At 42.5% G+C, this 23921-nt stretch overlaps 1 protein-coding gene across 1 annotated transcript in view; it reads right to left on the bottom strand.

The window, feature by feature from the left end:
- The window catches only part of gpr158a (G protein-coupled receptor 158a), a 104296-nt gene that overhangs the window by 30050 nt on the left and 50325 nt on the right, over positions 1–23921 (bottom strand). Inside the window, exons 5-6 of the mRNA XM_020494083.2 lie at positions 20506–20574; positions 640–749 (exon numbers count right to left, since the gene is read on the bottom strand). Of these exons, the coding sequence (XP_020349672.2) occupies positions 640–749; positions 20506–20574 (179 nt within the window). The remainder of the gene's footprint in view (positions 1–639; positions 750–20505; positions 20575–23921) is intronic.

Here is a 23921-nt window from a genome sequence, read left to right as displayed (position 1 = left end):
GCATTCCATTTGATTCATGTTCAGAGTAAACCAGATCCTTGAGTAACACCCTGAACTCTAAAGCTGGCAGAACACAGGCAGGATGTGATTGGCTATGTTCAACCTTTGCTTCTTTCTTCCAGTACACAATCAACTACAGTAGAATCCTTCCCTTCGCCTCTCAGTGCACATCTTTCTCTTGTGTTCCCAGGACATTGGTATTGGGTTGTCCCTGTCAAATAGGACAGCCCCAGTCACCTAGAGAGGGATGTGACATTTAATAACATGGATTATCTAGAAACTGCCAGTGAATCACTGCCAGTGAAAAAAAAATGGGGGAAAAAATCATAAATAAACAGGGTGATTCATTGGCAGTTTCTAGATAGCCATGTTACTGTGTGTGTGTGTGTGTGTGCGCGTGTGTATGTGTGTGTGTGTGTGCGCGTGTGCGTGTGTAGAATATACTCTGTTACACATGTGCGTGCATGAGTGTTTTCCACTGCATGCAACCCTGTACAAAGCCATCAGTCAAGTGCTTTCCAGAGTCCCTTTCTTGGGACATGACTCTCATCCTAAAGTAATTACTCAGCAGGTAGCAATATAACATCATTTATCCCATACCTGGTTAATAGTAATGCTTAAACATGGTAAAAAGAGTACCTGTAGAGCTTTAGGGTCACTGTCCCATAGACTGTGGTGAATCCCAACAGGCGAACCCATCTCAACAAGATACAGCGGAATACACTGGGCTGGAAATACAGAATGACCACCTGCATGCAAACAGAGAGAGAACAGAAGTGGAAATTACAATCATTTCTGTTTATGTGATTATTCTGCTATGGTGTCCATATTAGTACAGTCACATAAAATAAAATCATACCAAACGGTATTGGTAACAAATCTTGTCGTCCTTGACCTTTAAAGGATGGGAGGACTGCTAAATCACACAAACCTTATTTTCCATGTACTGTATGGGATAGTTTGCAAAATGCCAAAATAAGTTCCTGGAAAACCCCTGCTGTTCCTGTTATGCTTTTGAATGTTAATGTGGTCATAGGTCAAGTAAACACAGAGTGAAGTGGTGAGACATGGCCTACATTCAACTTCTAAGGGGGGACTTTTAAAGTATAGTCGTGTAATCTGAATTGTGTCCATTCAAGCAAACAAGCCAACAATTCACCTTCTGTATGAAGTGCCTTCAGAAAATATTCATACCCCTTGACTTATTTCACATTTTATTTTACAGCCTGAATTCAAAATTGATTAAATGTGGGTTTTATCTCACCCATCTACACACAATACCCCATAATGATAATGTGAAAGCAGGTTTTTAGACATTTTAGCTAACTCTTTTGAAGAATTAAATCCAGAAATATCTCATTTACATAAGTGTTCACATAACTGAGTCAATACTTTGTAGAAGCACCTTTGGCAGTGATTACAGCTGTGAGTCTTTTTGGGTAAGAGCTTTGCACATCTGGATTGTACAATATTTGCCCATTTTTCTTCAAGCGCTGTCAAGTTGATTGTTGATCATTGCTAGACAGCCATTTTCAAGTGTTGCCATAGATTTTGTAGACGATTTAAGTCAACTGCAACTAGGCCACTTAGGAACATCAATGTTGACTTGGTAAGCAACTCCAGAGCATATTTGGCATGGTGTTTTAGGCTATAGTCCTGCTGACAGGGGAATTTGTCTGCCAGTGTATGTTGGAACCAGGTTTTTCTTTAGAATATTGCCTGTGCTTATAGCTGTATTCCATTTAGTTTTATCCTTTAAAAAAACTCCCTAGTCCTTGCCGATGACAAGCATACCCATAACATGATGCAGCCACCACCATGCCTGAAAATATTTAAAGTGATACTCAGTGATGTATTGTGTTGGATTTGCCCCAAACAAAATGCTTTTTATTCAGGACATAACATTAATTTCTTTGTCACATTTTATGCAGTTTTACTTTAGAGCCTGATTGAAAACAGGATATATGTTTTGGAATATTTGTATTCTGTACAGGTTTCCTTCTTTTCACTCTGTCGTTTAGTTAGTAACTACATTCTCCGTCCTCAGTTTTCTCCTATCACAGCCATTAAACTCTTGAACTTTTTTTAAATCGCCATTGGCCTCATGTTGGAATCCCTGAGATCCCACTGAAGTCGGTTAGGACCGCGAACTGTAGTCAGGTCAAGACCCTGACGAGGACGACGAGCACGCAGATGAGCTTCCCTTCGACGGTTTCTGACATTTTGAGCAGAAATTCTTCAGTTGTGCAAACCCACAGATTCATCAGCTTTCCGTGTGGCTGGTCTCAGACAATCTCGCAGATGAAGAAGCCGGATGTGGAGGTCATGGGCTGGCATGGTTACGTACTACCAAATTCCCTAAAATTACGCGGGAGGCGGCTTATGGTAGAGAAATGAACATTAAATTATCTGGCAACAGCTCTAGTGGACATTCCTGCAGTCAGCATGCCAACACAACTGGAGACATCTGTGGCATTGTGACAAATTGCACATTTTAGAGTGGTCATTTATTGTCCTCAGCACAAGGTGCACCTGTGTAATGATCATGGCGTTTAAACAGCTTCTTGATATGCCACACCTGTCAGGTGGATGGATTATCTTGGCAAAGGAGAAATGCTCACTAACAGGGATGTAAACAAATTTGTGCGCAACATTTGAGAGGAAGAAGCTTTTTCTGCATGTGGAACATTTCTGGGATCTTTATTTCACCTCATGAAACATGGGACCAACACTTGACATGTTGCCTTTATATATTATATATTTTTTGTTCAGTGTATGTAAAGTTTGTACAGTGGGGTTTGAAATTATTGACACCCTTGATAAAGATATGCAATAATGACTCTATAAAATAAATCATTCAAATACTGAGCTATATTGTGTGAAAAAAAAGGGAAATTATAATATCTTATACTAATACAATTGCTCAGAGAAAGAGATTTTGTAAAACAAGTAATACATTTTTTCTCAAAAAGGTAGGGGTCAAAGGGATCCAAATTATTGACACCCCTAAAGATTCTGATAAATAAAGTAGTCAAAAGTTTAGTATTTGGTCCCATATTCCTAGCACTCAATAACTACATCAAGCTTGTGACTCTATAAACTTGTTGGATATATTTGCAGTTTGTTTTGTTTGCGTTTCAGATTATTTTGTGCCCAATAGAAAATGAATGACTCCAAAATGTATTGTGTCATTTTGGAGTCACTAAATAAGAATATAATAAGAATTGAATATGTTTCTAAACACTTCTACATTAATGTAGATGCTACCATTATTGCAGATAATCTTGAATGAAACGTGAATAATGGCGAGTGAAAAGGTTACAGAGGGTCAAAGATCATACCCCAAAGACAAGGGGAGGTTAGCATGTCTTGGCGGTATGATCTTTGACCCTCTGTAACTTTTTCACTCATCATTATTCACGATTCATTCATGATTCATTCAGGATTACAACTGTGTTAGTATCAAATATTAGAATTTCCCTCAAAAGCGTTGCATACAATATAGCTTTATATGATTTATTTTATACAGTCATTATTGCTCATCTTTATCAAGGGTGTCAATCATTTCGGACCCCACTGTATGTATGTATGTATGGCGGGATGGACACACATACGCACATACACAAACTCATCGACACCCTCCAAAACAAGGCAGCGGGCACCAGACGAGGGGCTGTAATTGAAAAAGAGGCACAGCTGTGCCTTGGCCTCCTGCGGACCTCCACGAGCATCTGCTGTCGGGAGTCTTCCTGGTTTAGCCCTTAGTAGTGTGTGAATGGGGGAAATGCTCACTCTGTATAATCCAATAAAGCCTGTATGCTCACTGCCAATGTGAGTCCATCGGATTGATTAGCTAAAACTGCTTCCGTGTAGATTAATTACATCTCGGCCGTGTTTGAAGTACTGACTGTTTGGTCATAATTGAGTGCAATGATGGTTAGGAGAGGAAATGAGAGGAGAGGAGAGGAGAGAGTGAGACAGACAGACAGACAGAGAGAGTGAGACAGATAGAGAGAGTGAGACAGACAGACATACAGAGTGAGAAAGAGAGAGAGAGAGAGAGAGAGAGAGAGAGAGAGAGAGAGAGAGAGAGAGAGAGTCATTACTTTGTAGAAGCACCTTTGGCGGCGATTACAGCTGTGAGTCTTTTTGGGTAAGTCTCTATGAGCTTTGCACAACTCAAATGTACAATATTTGCCCATGAGAGAGTGAGAGTGTGAAAGAGAGAGCGAGAGAGAGAGGGGGGGGGGGGGAGAACTGATACTGAGTAAATACCATTGGTTGTTGATGTATCAGGAACAGTATGGGGTGTTGTAGTCAAAGTTTAATGTTCTGTAGGGGTTCTCTTGAGTTGACTCTGTGTTCATTTCCTAGGTGAGAAAAAGTGTCTAACCATCGCCCCAGTATAGGTCATCTGGCCATAGCCCTAGACAGTATGTCTGTATGACTCTATCCCCAAACAGACACAGGTCTGATGCCCAGTCCCAACACTCTATACTGTGTGCAGACTTCCCGCTGGTCACACCAAGTCATTCAAAGTGGAAATATAGGTCATATATGGTTGTGACGTTGATCAATGAGATTTCAACCTTTATTTGCCGACTCAAAAAATTCCAATGGGAAAACAATGTCAGATTTTTGGTCTAGTTGTCATCTAAATGTGTATCACTGCGCTTTCAATCATTTAAAAGCAAAGCAAAGTTCAAATATATGTTGTATTCATACAACAACTTAATGTGTTATCACTGTGCTTCATCTAATAGTCTAACCAAATGACCTGGATTGCAGTTGAGATTACATAAAAAGTACATGGTGCGAGTGATTAAGGCCTTTTCTGCTCAGATTATTATAGCAATTGTGAAGATCTCCACAGATCTGCGACCTTTGCATGCAATCTTGAACGTGCACATTTTCTATGATTACATAAGAAGACATTTATAGTTACTGTAGGCTAACCTCAAAATGTGGCAATATATGTGTTACTCATTTTAAGGTTAAATAAATACTGTTACATTAGTTAGTTAGCCTTAACTTAAGGCTATTTACTATATTACAAAAGTGATATTGAGTTGTGTTTGGTTTTGTCAACACAGTCCAATATCAACATTTGAAGGAGATGTATTTTTTGTGACACTGATTAAGTCTGGCTTTAAATCCACTTTGTCTACAAATTAATAATTGATATGTTGGATTCACGTCTCCATCTCAACCGAGAATCAAAGTAAAGAACAGGACTAGATCAAATCAAACTTTATGTTAAGCGCATTTAGTCCTATTCTTTAACTTAACATTTTTGTGGTTGAGATGGGGACGCGAATCCAACAAAACAATTGTGCTTTTTTCAAATCCAACGTAATTGGTTGAGAAATTACATTGGAACAACATTGATTCAACCAGTTTGCGCCTAGTTGTGTTTTCATGAGTGTATGGGGTTTAAGCTTCCTGCACTTTGGTACCATTTGAACTGTCTCTCTGTTCTTCAGTGTCCTAAATGCATATCTACAGTATGGATGTATTGTAAGTATGGGTGTATTGGAAGTATGGATGTATTGTAAGAATGGATGTATTGGAAGTCTTTCTGTACAAGCATAATTTATTATGACTCTCTTTAAAGACATTTATAACTCAACTTAATTTACTGCCCAGTAATCACAAATCAATCATACTAAAACCACGAATCATCGCAACAACAACCAAAATTGCCCTTTAGGCAAGGAAAGCGGTCTTTCGTCTATGTTAGCTATAAGCCCCGGAAACCCACTGAAATTATGCCCAGCCTAGCAGACAACAGAAAAAAAACACTGATGATTGTCCAAAAAACATCCAGAACCTAAAAGCGAGAAAATAAACATTTGAAGAGACATAATTATCTGTGCATTGCAGATGTGGGATAGTTCATGTTAATCCGATTTGCAGAGGCATTAATATTTCCCCCCAGGCAGAGAAGCAGTAGGCTAGTGAAGCTGCACGCAGGCATAGTAACCTTTGTGCTCACTAGGTTTGAGTCAGTCAGAGGACAGAGAAGGACCCCACTGGAGATGGATGAGTCCCACATCATCAGCAGCAGCTCAGAAGCAGAGCGACAACACTGAGCAGACTGAACTGAATTAAACTGGCTAACAACACACAGAACAAAGTAGACTGGCTTGAACCAAAACCTCCACCCCACTAAGTGGGACAACATTAACTACAGTTACTCTTCCTGAAATATACCTGCTTTGATTGAAGCAATGCGAAGTTGGCCACTTCCTTTAGTTGAGAAAGTCCTTTGGGGACCAGTCTTGTAATTACAGAGCTTAAGTTGAACATAGGCCAACATACTGTCTTAGTGTTGATGGGGGAAAAATCTGTTACATATCGGGATATTATTTTTGACGATAAATCGTAATGTATCGTTTTGACAATATCTCAATATTATTTTGGCTGTGCCTGCACCAAAACTGAAGTATTTTTCCTTCATAGCTTATTTTTCCATCTTATTTTAAATAGGGAGCCAATTTGTTTGAGACTCCCGCCCATGGCCGGGAATGAACCCGGGTCTGTAGTTTTCAGCCATTTTATTTCCATGACTGATCAAAACCTGTTCTCATGGCTCTCTCTCGTCCCTCTGCAGCAATATGTTTGGAACATCAAATCGCAATAGATTCACAGTATCCAATCGTTATACATATAGAATCATGAGAATCTTGTTTTTATTATTTCCCCAATATCAATCTTGTCTCATCACTGCAACTCCCCAACGGGCTCAGGAGAGGTGAAGGTGGAGTCATGCATCCTCCGAAACATGAACCACCTAACCGTGCTCCTTAACACCCACCAGCTTAAGCCAGAAGCACCAATGGGTTGGAGGAAAGACCGTTCAACTGGCGACAGCCTTCAGGCACCCGACCCTCCACAAGGAGTCTCTAGGGAGCAATGAGCCAAGTAAAGCCCCCCCGGCCAAACCTTCCCCTTCCCCGGAAGACACTGGGCCAATTGTGCACTGTCCTATGGGATTCCCGGCCACTGCTGGTTGTGGCACAGCCCAGGAATGAACCCAGGTCTGTAGTAACTCCTCTAGCACTGCAATGCAGTGCCTTAAACCACTGTGCCACTCGGGAGGCCCGAATCGTGAGATCGTAATACATATCATATCGGCACAAGGATTGTGATAAGATAATCTCGCGAGGTCCCTGGAAATTCACAGGCCTATTATGTGTTAGTGTCTGCTTTTTTTCTATTCCTTCTTAACTATGACGTGACTATGTTACAGTATATTTCAATTGCACTGGTAACTCAATATTTATACAACAAACAAACCAATGTCACTCCAAATCTAGTCCTGGGAATACACAAAGACCGCAAATAAAGTTGTGCCATTTGGTCTCAAGTCCCACTTTCCCCAAATGCAAGTGATAGAAGAGAATGAGAGAGAAGAGAGAAGGAGCGAGGAGAGAAGGATCGAGGCAGGCACTGAGCAACTTGCTGACGCATGCCCAGGTCCATTGGGAATTAACAACGCACAAGAGGTCACATGATTTGTAAAATGCACCATGGGAAAACACAGATCATGACACCCTTTTAGATAAAGTGCATAAATACCCACTGAATCCGTGATGACGTGATGTGGCTGTATAAGGTTTGCTTCTGCAGGATGCCACAACTGACACTGAACCGACTTTACTCGTACACTGTAATAGTATTGATGATTTGATCAATGATTGACCTTTGTTTTAAAGCAATGTGATGATGACTACTGTGGCCATGTTGACCCAAATGCCTCCCAAGGCTGTGTCAAGTTGGCTGGATATCCTTTGGGTTGTGGACCATTCTTGATACAACCCAGTAGTGTTGCAGTTCTTGTCACAAACCGGTGCGCCTGGCACTTACTACCATACCCCGTTCAAAGACACTTAAATCTGTTGTCTTACCCATTCACCCTCTGAATGGCACACATACACAATCCATGTCTCAATTGTCTCAAGGCTTAAACAATAATTGCTCATAGTTACTCATACAAGACAATTTTACAAGGCTCTAATTTCCTATTCCAAAACAATGAGAGGAGATGACTTGGCCGAAACAAAATGTCTCCCTCCTGGATTCTCCACTCTACTCTGTAGCTAAGTCTCAGATATCCAATATGATATCCTCTACCCCCCACACATCTCTCTCTTACCATCGCCATGCACTGCTACCTACTTACCTACACACACACACACACACACACACACACACCAAAACGCAAGCATGCACACACACACATACACAAACACACACAATCTCCTATTCAGCAGAGAGCCATTAGGCTAGCAACACACTGTTGAACTGCACTTTCTTCAGACTGCATCAGTTCTGGGAAAAAGGAAAGCCCTGATGCTTTGACAAGTGGGTGTTAATTCCAGTATGCATAAAGAGGAGGACAATTCCTCTCCCTTCCTCTGTTTTAAAACCTTCTATTAATAATCAATGCTGAGTGCTCGGAACCTTGGACTCCGCTCTGGGGGAAGAGGGAGGGGATCGGGTGTTGTTTGTGTGTGGGAGATGTGTATGGGTGGGGGGAGGGGTAGTCTACCTTATACTTTTCTAACAGACATCAATATCCTGGAGAGCATTATCAACACACACTCATCTCTAGAATGTCTACCGTGACTATCAAGGCTCCCTTTACAGTATAGGGCGATTCCATGCCAGCGTGGCCCAGTAATATTATGGGTATCTCAGATTGTTCTGGAAATTCTCAAATAGAATTCTCTCATTACGAAACAGGATGTTTGACATGGTTTTTACGTTTGTGTCAAAATAATTTTGGGGAGAAGACCATGATTAAAGTGGCCATATTAGGCCCTTTTTAGACCTATACATACATGTCTACTGTAAGACCTGATGATCTGTGAAACGTACATGATACAGACATCTTTGTGTCATTATACTCCCTTTAGGGTGCTCTAACATATGGAGTAGGTCTAGATTCTGAAATGCTATTTTTCACATTAATTTATTCAACAATAATAATATTCATATCTCAAAAGTACCCTTTTTTAATAAATTGTTTTATTTAAACTTTATTTCACTAGGCAAGTCAGTTAAGAACAAATTATTATTTACAATGACAGTCTAGGAACAGTGGGTTTAACTGCCTTGTTCAGGAGCAGAACGGCAGACTTTTACCATTGCAGCTCAGGGATTCAATCTAGCAACCTTTCGGTTACCGGCCCAACGCTCTAACCACTAAGCTACCTGCCGCCCCTGGATTTTGTAAATGTTTTTGACGTATTGTTTTAAACAATATCCTCTATAAGTGCATCACATTTCCAGAGTGGGCTCTTTGCTACTTTTCAAGTTCTGATACATGTTATGAGCACCACCAACACAGTGGATGGGAAGACGGATTTAAAGGAAACTCTCTGCTGGTGATTTTCTGAATGTGTAATCTTAAAGGACGGCTGTGATTGTTACGACAAAATGGTGCAAAAGTAGCAGAGAGCCGCTCTGGAAATGTGACATGTTTGAAGAGTATGTTTTTCCAAACATGTCTCAAAATAATCAGAATCAAAAAGTGGTAGTATTGAGATATTCATATTTATAAGTATAATGACACCAAGTTGTTTTCTGTATCGTATGGTTCACAGATCATAGGGTCTTACTGGAGGCATGTATAGGTTTGTGGTTTGCGATACAAACCACATGTAAAAAGCATATCTAACATCCTTCCCTCTCAATTACATTTCTATGTGAGAATTGCCAGAACAATCGGAGATACCAAAATATTTTCGGGCCTTCCTGGGGTGGAATCTCCCATAAGCTATGATGATGACTACTCATTGACCACCTACATGTATGACAGGATACATAGTTTGTTCTCATAATTACTCTCATAGTATTTTCTTAGAAGTTCTTATACTCCGTCCATTGTGATTTCATCATTTATATATTTTTAAGCACTTATCTACCTTAAGTCTGTCCCTAGAGCGTGTTCTACGTGTTCTTCTTTCTACAGAACACAATAAGAGCATGGGTGGAGTAGAGAACCTGTCAGTAAGTGTTTGTACATAGACACGAGTGGAGACAGGGATGAGTTTGATAATAACACTTTTGTCAATCAACACTGTCTGAAAGAGCCCACAACTTTCACTTAACGTGCTAGACATCGACATACGCTAGCTTCGCCCCATTAAACCACCTCAGTCTGTTGCTCAAACGTTGTTCAAGGCACTATAAGCTCGGCAGAGGGAAGTAGAGAGAGAGCGGCAGCGAGTGAGATGACAGAGTGAGAGGAAGAGAGAGAGAGAAAGAAAAAAAGAAAGAGAAAGAAAGAAAGAAAGAAAGAAAGAAAGAAAGAAAGAAAGAAAGAAAGAAAGAAAGAAAGAAAGAAAGAAAGGAGAGAAAAAGATCATAATGCACTATACATGAATCATGCTCTCATTCCAGTGTTAATGACCACCTTTCGTGAATGAACACTCCTGGTGTTGCTCATCACTGCATCATAGTACTGGGATCTCAAAACCAGCGTTTGTCAGTTGAAAGCGTAGTTAGAATGCATTCATATCTTTCTATTCCAGCGGGAGTGATTTGGTTTTTGCACCTTTGTACATTAGCTGGGATTCTTTGACTGCTGTGCTTCATTCACAAAGGCCTGTGGGTCCTGAGAACATCATTGTGCTACAGTACAGTAGAGAGCCCTGCTGAAGAGCTGACTGTGTCAGATTGTACAACTCGAGGCTTGATACAAATGGATAAACAAACGTATTGATGGCAATAAGTCTATAATGCTGACTTTACTGTTGTTGGCCTCCCAAATCCACTCGCTTTTCTCAGCATCCCAGTCACAAAGGTGGGAATGAGCAGACTAAGAAAACTCTATAGAATGAAGCTCATTCAAGCACCCATAATGCTCATCATTGCCAGCTTGTGTCTTAGAAGAGTCTACCATCATGGGTGTTGTTGCTGAAATCAAATCTAAGTTTATTGGTCACCTACATATTTTAGCAGATGTTTTAGCAGGTGCAGCAAAATGCTTATGTAACTGGCTCCTAGCAATGCAGTAAATGTCAAACAATACACAATAATAAAACAATAAAAATGTCTAAACAAATTACATTTTAGCAAAAGCTCTTATCCAGAGCAACTTACAGGAGCAATTAGGGTTAAGTGCCTTGCTCAAGGGCACACAAACAGATTTTTCACCTAGTGGGCAAGGGGATTCGAACCAGCAACATTTTGGTTACTGGCCCAATGTGCTTAGGCTACCTGCCGTCCCAATGAATCACCAACTAGCGCTGTAACAGTAATCCAAACGCACCAGGGTAGTTCCCGTCACCTCATTTCTCTCAGTAGTCTATTGAGAAGGACTGTTCCATGTTGTTTTTTAACAGCAACGTGTGAAACCCTGGGTTTGTCCCAAATGACACCATATGTCCTACGAAGTGCACTACTTTTGACCAGGGCCATATTGTACTATATAGGGAATTTGGTGCCCTTTAGGAGTTAGCCGTGCTACCGTGGGAGGTGAGGAGGGCGCTATTGACCACATGAGACTGAGATCACAACAACATAGCCTTTGACCACCAGAGAATGGGCCGCTAATAGTTTATCGAATCCCATTGTGACAAAAGGGGGGGGGGGGACTTTTTGGCAGGGGGACACTATTTGGCATGACAGGCCTTTATGTAATTGACTTATAGCCTGTAGACTATAAACATGTAAATGAGATGGAGAGGTGGTATTGATAGATGCTTGGAGGGGGGTGAGTACCTGAGGGATCGATCCCCCACATGGACCCTTTCCTTCCTGTCAAGGTCAGGACGTGTGGCCCCGGGTATTGATCTCCAGTCAGCTATTTGATTCCACTGTTATTTAGTTAGATAAAACAACTGAACTGACAGTGTGTGTGTATATGTGTGTGTGTGTGTGTGTGTGTGTGTGTGTGTGTGTGTGTGTGTGTGTGTGTGTGTGTGTGTGTGTGTGTGTGTGTGTGTGTGTGTGCGTGTGTGCGTGTGTGTGTGTTGGGGGGGTTGTGTGTGTTTGTGTTTTTTTATGTGTTCCCACAAGAGATTGCAGGTGTGATTACTGACTGCGACCATCACTTAAATCATTCAACTACTGTATGTAATGTCAATACATTTCCAATGAAGTTCCGCTTCATCGGTGAACCATTCCAAAAAGCTAATATTTTCATTCAATCTCAACCACTGGTAACTAACCGTTGAACCCCTGAAGGATTTCCTGTGTCACAAAGGTCAAATGCCAATAACCTCATCACCATAATACTAACAGGATTAAAACCTTATCAGGTGCTTATCTGAGACCCCCTTAGAATGCTTGCATCCCACCCCCACTTATATAGTAGGTACAGTGCCTTTGGAAAGTATTCAGACCCCTTGACTTTTTCCACATTCTGTTACGCTACAGTTGTATTATAAAATGGATTAAATAAATAAAAAATCCTCAGTAATCTACACACAATTTTTTTAAATACCTTATTTAGTGTTCAGACCCTTTGTTATGAGACTCGAAATTGAGCTCAGGTGAATCCTGCTTCCATTGATCATCCTTGAGATGTTTCTACAGCTTGATTGGTGTGCACCTGTGGTAAATTCATTTGATTGGACATGATTTGGACAGACCTGTCTATATTAGGTCCCACAGTTGACAAAAAAACGTTTTTGCTTTGTCATTATGGGGTATTGTGTGTAGAGTGATGAGGAAAATGTTTTATTTAATCCATTTTAGAATAAGGCTGTAACGTAACAAAATGTAGAAAAAGTAAAAAGGGTCTGAATACTTTCGAATGCACTGTATGTGACTGTATACAAGGTTTGAAATTATTATGCTTCAGTCAAATATTATGTGTAATTATGTTCCAGCCCCCTGACCATCCGTTCAAGAAACAATTGTCCCTTTGACCTCTTATTCACCTTTCCCACATACACTAGTAACCCTATAGTAAATTGTCTGGCATAGAAATACAACAAATAGAACTGCCGCCTGTTCTTTATTCTGCATGGTAGCTTGATTTGAATGAATACGATAAAATACAATGCATTCCATAAAGGATACTGGGAAATACACAGAAGTCCAGCTCTGGAGTTGTGACCTGAGCTCAAAAACAATCTTTTGGTATTTTTTTAAAATTAGTCCTCTGTTGAAACAAACAGTCTCAAAGTGTTTTGCATGTCAGCAGTCAAGATATTGGACTTTCAACACGCAAAGTGTCACCAGTGACACTTTCCTTATTTGTTCCTCCTACAGAGTAGTATCCTAACTTTCAGTTGAAAGGGAGCATGTCTGTAGGGAGCCAGGCAGTGCTTGAAATCAAATCTACTCCCAAAAAAATGAAATTTCATAAGCTTCAAATCGCACCTGGGTTCAGTTGCTTTGACTGCCTGTCTCCCCTGCAAGCTTATGACATTTCACGAGTGTGAGTTTTGGTTGAGAAGATTGAATTCAGCCAAGGCAGTGCGTGATGGTGTGTGCTGCCAATAAACAGGCATGGCTAAGGGTCTGAGTGACTGGGTTTACTCAGGTTCACATGGGCGAAAAGTGGAAAAATCCTCCAGATGGAAGTAATATTGTGGGCTACAATTTGTCTCCACTCTAACATTTTTGCATTGGTTGCATTCAAGACCGTATAATTTTTATTGAGCTCAGGTTATCAGTGTCAGAGTAGCATAGCATTTTCGGTCATTTTTGCCTTATTAAAACACATTTTGGTAATTTATTGAGGAATGTAATATGACATAGAATTGCAAGAAATGCATTTATAAAAATAACATTTTCCTCCTAAAAAAAATAACAATCCTGAATGTGTACAAATCCTAGAAACGCCTCTAGTTGCCAGAATGTTGCTAGAACATTGCCAGAACCATGCTCCAACCAGCAGACATTAACTAGTTAATGCAAGACGGTTCACTATGTGGGGCATTCCAATCTTCTCATACAACGATAACTGTCAACATGTGTTGGGCCTGAGGCAAAAAAATAAAAAAGAACAAATCCCTATGAGCTATTTAACATGTCTGTCTGTTTCCATCTGAGAAGGAGATAATGTGAGACTGAAGCCTCAGGAAAGTATCATGTCATTACACCCCTTCTCCTGCTTTGACATGCCCACTGCCATTCCATCTATCCATCTCTCTCAATCCTCTCTGTTCTGGTCATCATCTCGTTCCCCTCCTCTGTCTCATCATCTCGTTCCTCTCCTCTGTCCATTCCACTCTAATCGAGTAAATTCCTTAAAGGGAGAGAGGGGTGGGAGGTGGGGTTGGTATGGGATAGGGGCAATGAATCTGTTTTGATATGAAAGCTGACAGCTACTCCCCAATGATATGATATGAGAGGGCCCAGTGGCTATGGGCGAGGTAATGGTTTCTCCCCCTCGTCCCCCTGATGTTGGCCTTGTGTAAATTACATCCAACTTGGCCTCCCACAATACCTTCTCCTTTTCACCACTATTTCCTGTGAGATATTCCCTCTCAATGAGACATGGGACATATTGGACTGTTTGTGTGAGTATGTGTCAGTTTACAGTGTGCATACAGGATGTTAATCTGGACATTTTGATATGTGTCACCAACACAGAGGTCCCCAAGTTACTCAGAACTCAGCTGTGCACACTTCACATGTTGTCACATTACTGTCCCAGAGGCTGACGTTTTACGTATTCCTAACCAATTGTGTTTTTTTCGTTTGTTTCTTTGCGTTGTTTGCAACTTATTTTGTAACTTATTTTGTACATAATGTTGCTGCTACCGTCTCTTATGACCAAAAATAACTTCTGGACATCAGAACTGCAATACTCACCACAGACTGGCAGAATCCGTTAACGAGTTCGACATGAATGATATACTGCAGGCCCAGATCCCCGTCATTTGCGTGAAGAGAAGGTGGAGAAAAATGTGCTGGAGGGCGGACTGCCTTCTCAGAATTCATAGATGATCGAATAAACCCCCACTTCCTTCCATTCTGCAAGCAAACGTGCAATCTTTGGATAAAATCGATGACTTACGTGGAAGATTAAACTACCAACGGGACATTCAAAACTGTAATATCTTATGCTTCATGAACGACCACGGCTGATCGACGACATTATCAAAATACAGCTGGCTGGTTATAAGCTGTATCGGCAGGATAGAACAGCAGTGTCTGGTAACACAAGAAGTGGCGGACTATGTATTTTTGTAAATAACAACTGGTGCATGATGTCTAAGGAAGTCTCAAGGTTTTGCACGCCCGAGGTAGAGTATCTCATGATAAGCTATAGACCCCACTATCTACCTAGAGAATTTTTCTGTATTTTTAGTAGCTGTCTACATACCACCACAGACTGATGCTGGACTGAAACCGTATTGAATGAGCTGTATTCCGCCATAAGCAAACAAGAAAATGCTCACCCAGAGGCGGCGCTCCTAGTAGCCAAGGACTTTAATGCAGGGAAACTTATATCCGTTTTACAAAATTTCTATCAACATGTTAAATGTGCAACCAAAGGGAAAAACACTGGACCACCTTTACTCCACACACAGATACACATACAAAGCTCTCCCTCACCCTCCATTTGGCAAATCTGACCATAAATCTATCCTCCTAATTCCTGCTTACAAGCAAAAATAAAAGCAGGAAGCTCCAGTGACGTGATCAATAGAAAGTGATCAGATGAAGCAGATGCTAAGCTACAGGACTGTTTTGTTAGCACAGACTGGAATATGTTCCAGGATTTCTCCAATGGCATTGAGGACTACACCACATCAGTCATTGGCTTCATCAATAAGTGCATCGATGACATCATCCCCACAGTGACCGTATGTACATACCACAACCAGAAGCCATGGATTACAGGCAGCATCCATACTGAGCTAAAGGCTAGAGTTGCCACTTTCAAGGAGCGGGAATCTAACCCGGAGGAATCCCGTTATGCCCTCCGACGAACCACCAAACTGGTAAACGTCAATACAGGACTAAGATCGTATCGTACTACATCGGCACTAACACTCGTCGGATGTGGCAGGGCTTGCAAACCATTACAGACTACAAAGGGAAGCACAGAACTGCCCAGTGACACGAGCCTACCAGACAAGCTACACTACTTCTATGCTTGCTTCGAGGCAAAAAAACACTAAAACATGCATGAGAGCACCAGCTGTTCCGGAAGACTGTGTGATCACGCTCTCCGCAGCCGATGTGAGTAAGACCTTTAAACAGGTCAACATTCACAAGGCTGCAGGACCAGACGGATTGCCAGGCCTTGTACTGCAAGCATGTGCTGACCAACTTTCAAGTATCTTCACTGACATTTTCAACCTCTCCCTGTCCGAGTCTATAATACCAACATGTTTTAAGCAGAGCACCATAGTCCCTGTGCACAAGAACACTAAGGTAACCTGCCTAAATGACTACCGACCCGTAGCACTCACGTCTGTAGCAATGAAGTGCTTTGAAAGGCTGGTCATGGCTCACATCAACACCTTTATCCCACAAAACATAGACCCACTCCAATGTGCATACCGCCCCAACAGATCCACAACTCCAACATCATCATTAAGTTTGCCGATGACACAATGATGGTAGTTCTGATCACAGACAACGACGAGACAGCCTATAGGGAGGAGATCAGAGACCTGGCCGTGCGGTGCCAGGACAACAACTTCTTCTTCAATATGATCAAGACAAAGGAGATGATTGTGGACTACAGGAAAAAGAGGACAGAGCACGCCCCCATTCTCATCAACGGGGCTGTGGTGGAGCAGGTTGAGAGCTTCAAGTTCCTTGGTATCCACATCACCAACAAACTAACACAGTCGAGAAGAGGGCACGACAAAACCTATTCCCCCTCAGGAGACTGAAAAGATTTGGCATGGGTCCTCATATCCTCAAAAGGTTCTATAGCTGCACCATCGAGAACATCCTGAGCCCCAAGTCACTGCCTGGTATGGCAACTGCTCGGCCTACACACTACAGAGGGTAGTGTGTACTGCCCAGTACATCACTGGGGCCAAGCTTCCTGCCATCCAAGACCTCTATACCAGGCAGTGTCAGAGGAAGGCCAACCACCCTAGTCATAGACGTACGGCAAGCGGTACCGGAGCTCCAAGTCTAGGTCCAAGAGGCTTCTAAACAGCTTCTACCCCCAAGCCGCTAGTCTCCTGAACATCTAATCAAATGGCCACCCAGACTATTTGCATTGTCCCACCCCGCACCCTCTTTTACACCGCAGCTATTCTCTGTTCTTATCATCTTTGCATAGTCACTTTAGTAACTCTACCTACATGTACATATTACCTCAACTATCCGGTGCCTCCGCATATTGACTCTGTACCAGTACCCCTCTGTATATAGTCTCACTATTGTTATTTTACTGCTGCTCATTAATTACTTGTTACTTTTATTTCTTATTCTTATCCATATTTTTTAAAACTGCATTGTTGGTTAGGGGCTCGTAAGTAAGTATTTCATTGTAAGGTCTACACCTGTTGTATTCGACGCATGTGACTAATACAATTTCATTTGATTTTGATTTGATTTGACTGGTCGACCTAAGTCAATGTACTGTGTTTGTCCAACCCTCTTTCATGCTCTTCCATCTATGTTCAATCTCACTCTCTTAAGTTCCTCTTTCTCTGTAAACACACCAAGCACCACAATAGCACAAGTTTATCTACCCCCTAACGTTCTACTCAGAGAGCATCTGTGGGTTTTGGATGAGCCCTACGCCTCAGCACTTTTGCAGGGAAGCAGGGAGGCACACGATCTGGCGGTGTTGGTGGGCGGGGGGGCTCCAAAACACGCCACTTCACCCTCCACCCACAACAGATCCACTTAAGGCAGATTGAAAGTGTCGGAGCAGCTGGGATAGGAAGCAGGAAGGGGGCAGGCGATGCCAGGCGGGCTGTGTTTCATGGCCTGACAGGTCAGGATGCATTATCCCTCAGACATACTGTTTCTCATTAGCCCCCTGATGTGCTGTGACGCTATGTCTGTCTGCCCTGCACTGCATGGGGACTGGGGAAGGCCTGAGATGGAGAAGGAGAGGAGAGACGCAAGCAGACAGGTGGAGGAGGAGAAGGAGGGAGAGGTGGAGTGTGTGTGTGTATGAGAGAGAGAGAGAGAGAGAGAGAGAGAGAGAGAGAGAGAGAGAGAGAGAGAGAGAGAGAGAGAGAGAGAGAGAGAGAGAGGGGGAGAGAGGGAGAGAGAGTATATGCATGCATGAGTGTGTGTACATGTTTGTGGGTGTATGTGTGTGAAGCAACAGGAAGGCAGCAGAGTAAAAGCCCAGTGTCTCTGATGGGGTACCCAGGCGGGGGGAGAGGGAAAGACGGGGGGTCTCAGTGGCAGCCTGCGCTAGCACACACACAGATGGGCTGGGAGAGGGAGCAGCACAAAACACTGTGGGGGAGGAGAAGACAGGAAACGAAAGAAAGAGAGATGGAGCTACCAACAGTGAATAAAGGGAGGAGAGAATTGTGAGTGAGTGAGTGAATGAGTGAGCGAGGTTGTCCCACGATGGACAGCTCCCACAAATGATTCTATCTGAATATATCCCCCCTTGATTGAGAAACTTGGTGGCATTTTGAAAATGATGAGAAATAGCAATGCAAACTGTCACTTTACTCCAATCTCAGGCTTTCGAGCCACCTGAATAAGAGAAAAATACATAGCCGGAAAGCTAATGCACAGATCACATAGAGAATCACAAGTTATGTGTCTGTTCCCTCCTTTCTCATCTCCACACAGCCAAACAGAAATAGCCAGCATTGGCACTCCCGTAATAACCTTTCTCTCCTTTTTTCCACTCGCTCCCTGTCTCTCCTCCTGCCTTATTCTGGGCAGGGACTGAAGTTATTGCATGTGACACACTGAGGAGAAGGGGGGAAAGGGGGGGAAATTGCATTACTCCAAAGAACGGAATGCCAAGAGAGCGCTGGGATGAGATGCATCTCCTTGCTCCTTAATAACACTGGAATTATTTAAAATAGAAGCAGCAGCAGCGGTGGAATATTTCTGAATCTATATTTAGATTGGGAGTGATGCGACTCGCCCTAGCAGGCAGGAAGGAAGGCTCATGTGAGATTCACAAAGGAGACATGCAAAGGGATCAGGCTGGAGATCAATATAGCGTGCTGCGTAGACAATGGACTCGAGCAGAAAGGAACCATTTTCATATAAAGGGACTGAAAGACAGCATATCAAAATGAGACAAGGAGGTCTTTTGGTGACTTGGATTTCAATACATAATATATGGGTATAAATAATTTCCTCAGCCTTCCAATATGTTCAGCATTCAATTGGGATGGCTCATTTTGATAATGGAAGATTTTTGCCAAAATGGTGTTACATAAGATTTGTGGTCCATTCCATTTCAATGGAAACAAAAGACATGGAGCAATTTTTCAACCACAGTTTTCAATGAATTTGTTGTTGTAATTTCCATATTTAAATTTCCATCTGAGAAATGCCCACTTCCTGCTCGTTCACCAATCCTCCAACAGGACTGACGTTGTCCATCCAATCACAGACGACCCCAACCCCATCCAACCAACCCCTGCTTTCGCTCCCTATTTCATTGCAATTTCAAAGATGATTACTTTCCTTGTCACTGGCTAATTGCATTGATTAGCGAGCTGCTCTAAATCAGTTCACTTTAATTTACCCTTCGTGGCTATGCTAAGCCCATAGCTCGCTGCGATCACCACTAAATTGCAATCACCCAGAGGCCCGGGGCACCACTGACTAAGACATAACAATACATCTGCGTAAATCAATGTTATGTGGAGACGCCCTGAGGCTCGGTCATCTGTGGAAATAATCGGACGCTTCAAATAGAAACTCTGGTTATTTGGTTATTTTCATCTGCCTCTAAACTGTATCGTTTGCTCTTAATGATACTTAATCTAGTATAGTTGATCGTTTCTATGAGTTTCTACAATTAGAATGGTATAACATCTGTTATGAGTGATGTCACACGTGTCAAATAAGGTTCTAGACCGTTAATGTCAACCATAACACAAGAAATGTGTTAGCAAATGTAATGTAATTGAATAGGAGACTTGCTAAGGTCTGAATAGGTGCTGCACACATTTAACATGAGTGGCTGGTCAACAGATGGTATATTTCACAGGTTGCTGGGTTCATTGGGCAGATTAGCAGCATACAGCTAGCAGGAGGTCAGAGGAGAGCCCCAGGATGTTTGTCTCCGCCAAACAAAGAAACACGGTTTAACTCTACTCTGTAGAAACCCTCCAAAACAAGGCACTGTGATATATGAACGGTTTTCTATGACCTGACCAAGTCAACATTCCATGGCAGCCTTCATGCCACATTAGTCTTGTCATACAAAAAAAAAGTTGTTTTTGTGTGTTGTTGAATTAATATATGGTCTGGATCAAAGGTTAAACTGAATGGCAACTTTTTGTCACATACTTTGTCCTAAACTTTTAAATAATAAGGGCAGAGGCCAATCATACTATAGAGAGTAAATACCCCTCCCCTCCTCCTACACACACACACACACACACACACACAGTGACTCACCGGAAAGTAGAGAAGCAGTGCTCCAGTCAGGATGGCCTCCAATAGAACTACCCCAGAGGCTCTGATACTCTGAAACACAGGAGACAGAAACAACATTTAATAAAGGTCTCATTTGAATAATGCTAAAACTCTACGTATTAGTAAGAGCCAAGACAACCTGAATGAAGCCTACTTTCATAGCTACTTTATTGAGGACAAATGTACTCACTATGACTGTGATATGTGGTTGTCTCACCTAGCTACTGTACCTTAAGGTGAATGGGCTTATTTTAAGTCGCTCAATAAGAGTGTCTGCTAAATGACTAAAATGTCAATGTACTAGTGCATTCGTAAACAAACTAAATAAATAACAGCTGTATCCTAAGTCTGATCAAAACTCATCAAATAAATATTTGCCCCACAGAACTAGAACATTCTACGTTTTCCTATGGTTTTCCATTTCATGGATATTTCCAGGCTCCTCTTACAGTACATCAGACATTCAGCCATGCATTCTTTTACAGTAAACGGTGCTTGAGGATGCTTTCAAGGGGCAATGGACAGCTGTGCCATTGGTTTGCAAACATACAGTATAAGTGCCTATACACAGCTTACTGCTCTTGAACCTTGAGCAAATGATAGTGCTGCTACCACGCATAGAGTGGCAACAGAAGTAAAGTCCCTTTTGGAGGATAAATGATGATTACATACAGGGACATTCAATATGACATACCTCCAAATTCTAGAAGTTGTATTCGTGAGAAAAGGCATTGTTCGTCTCAACCCTATTAGAGCAAACTCATCCCAAGGTGTGTGTGATCCAGTAAGGAGATGTTCTCCTGTCAGTGAATCTGTCAACCTACATCCTAATCCAGAGATTTCTCACGCTCAAGACAAAGTCCTAAATGAAGCCAATTAATTGACAGAACCCAACTGAGGGCTTAGGTGTTGTGCTCCAATCCAGAAAGCTAATGCGATTATAGAGCCAAAAGTTCCACAGCCGAAAGTTCACCAGGCTATGAATAAGGAACTGGTTCAGGACTATACGGCTCTACTATATAAAGTAAATGTCATGTTGTAGAAGTAGAACAGCGAAGTTGCCTTTAATACTGTCAAATCTAAGTAATGGCCTTGCCATATTTTGCCAGTATCAAATCAAATCAAATGTTATTCGTCACATGCGCCGAATACAACAGGTATTACAGTGAATACCTACTTACAGTGAAATGCCTACTTACGAGCCCCTAACCAACAACACAGTAAAAAAAAATATATGGATAAGAATAAGAAATAAAAGTAGCAAGTAAAGCAGCAGCAGTAAAACAATAATAGCGAGACTATATACAGGGGGGTACCGGTACAGAGTCAATGTGCGGGGGCACCGAATAGTTGAGGTAATATATACATGTAGGTAGAGTTATTAAAATGACTATGCATAGACGATAACAGCAGAGAGTAGCAGCTGTGTAAAAGAGGGGGGGGGGGCAATCCAAATAGTCTGGGAGGCCATTTGATTAGATGTTCAGGAGTCTTATGGCTTGGGGGAAGAAGCTGTTTAGAAGCCTCTTGGACTTGGAGCTCCGGTACCGTTTGCCGTGCGGTAGCAGAGAGAACAGTCTATGAGTAGGGTGGCTGGAGTCTTTGACAATTTTTAGGGCCTTCCTCTGACACCACCTGGTATAGAGATCCTGGATGGCAGGAAGCTTGGCCCCAGTGATGTACTGGGCCATTTGCACTACACTCTGTAGTGCCTTGCAGTCGGAGGCTGAGCAGTTGCCATACCAGGCAGTGATGCAACCAGTCAGGATGCTCTTGATGGTGCAGCTGTAGAACCTTTTGAGGATCTGAGGACCCATGCCAAATCTTTTCAGTCTCCTGAGGGGGAATAGGTTTTGTCGTGCCCTCTTCACGACTGTCTTGGTGTGTTTGGACCATGTTAGTTTGTTAGTGACGTGGTGGAGCTCTTAACCTTAACCAGAGGCGTGCTCTGTCCTCTTTTTCCTGTAGTCCACAACCATTGTCTTGATCAAGTTGAGGGAGAGGTTGTTGTCCTGGCACCACACGGCCATGTCTCTGACCTCCTTCCTATAGGCTGTCTCGTTGTTGTCTGTGATCAGAACTACCATCATTGTGTCATCGGCAAACTTACTGATGATGTTGGAGTCGTGCCTGGCCGTCATGAGTGAACAGGGAGTACAGGAAGGGACTGAGCACGCACCCCTGAGGGGCCCCTATTTTGAGGATGAGGTTGTTACCTACCCTTACCACCTGGGGGCGGCCCGTCAGGAAGTCCAGGATCCAGTTGCAGAGGGAGGTGTTTAGTCCCAGGGTCCTTAGCTTATTGATGAGCTTTGAGGGCACTATGATGTTGAATGCTGAGCTGTAGTCAATGAATAGCATTCTCACATAGGTGTTCCTTTTGTCCAGGTGAGAAAGGGCAGTGTGGAGTGCAATAGAGATTGCATCATCTGTGTATCTGTTGGGGCGGTATGCAAATTGGAGTGGGTCTAGGGTTTCTGGGATAATGGTGTTGTTGTGAGCCATGACCAGCCTTTCGAAGCACTTCATGGCTACTGACGTGTGTGCTACGGGTCGGTAGTTGTATAGGCAGGTTATTTTAGTGTTCTTGGGCACAGGCACTATGGTGGCCTGCTTAAAATATGTTGGTTTACAGACTCGGACAGGGAGAGGTTGAAAATGTCAGTGAAGACACTTGCCAGTTGGTCATCGCATGCTCGCAGTACACTTCCTGGTAATCCGCCTGGCCCTGCGGGCTTGTGGATGTTGACCTGTTTAAAGGTCTTACTCACATCGGCTGCGGAGAGCGTGATCACACAGTCTTCCAGAACAGCTGGTGCTCTCATGCATGTTTCAGTTTTATTTGCCTTGATGCGATCATAGAAGTAGTTTAGCTCGTCTGGTAGGCTTGTGTCACTGGGCAGCTTTCGGCTGTGCTTCCCTTTGTAGTCTGTAATGGTTTGCAAGCCCTGCCACATCCAACAAGCGTCAGAGCCGGTGTAGTACAATTCGATCTTAGTCCTTTATTGATGCTTTGCATGTTTGATGGTTCGTTGGAGGGCATAGCGGGATTTTTTAAAAGCTTCCAGGTTAGAGTCCCGCTCCTTGAAAGCGGCAGCTCTAGCCTTTAGCTCAGTGCGGATGTTGCCTGTAATCCATGGCTTCTGGTTGTGGTATGTACATACGGTCACTGTGGGGATGACGTCATCGATGCACTTATTGATGAAGCCAATGACTGATGTGGTGTACTCCTCAATGCCATCGGAGGAATCCCGGAACATATTTCAGTCTGTGCTAGCAAAACAGTCCTGTAGCTTAGCATCTGCTTCATCTGACCACTTTTTTATTCATCTAGTCACTGGTGCTTCCTGCTTTAATTTTTGCTTGTAAGCAGGAATCAGGAGGATAGGTTTATGGTC

Source organism: Oncorhynchus kisutch, linkage group LG11 (assembly GCF_002021735.2).
Source record: "Oncorhynchus kisutch isolate 150728-3 linkage group LG11, Okis_V2, whole genome shotgun sequence".
Lineage (NCBI taxonomy): Eukaryota > Metazoa > Chordata > Actinopteri > Salmoniformes > Salmonidae > Oncorhynchus > Oncorhynchus kisutch.
Note: the sequence above shows the minus strand (reverse complement) of the source record. Positions and strands in the feature narration are given on the sequence as shown.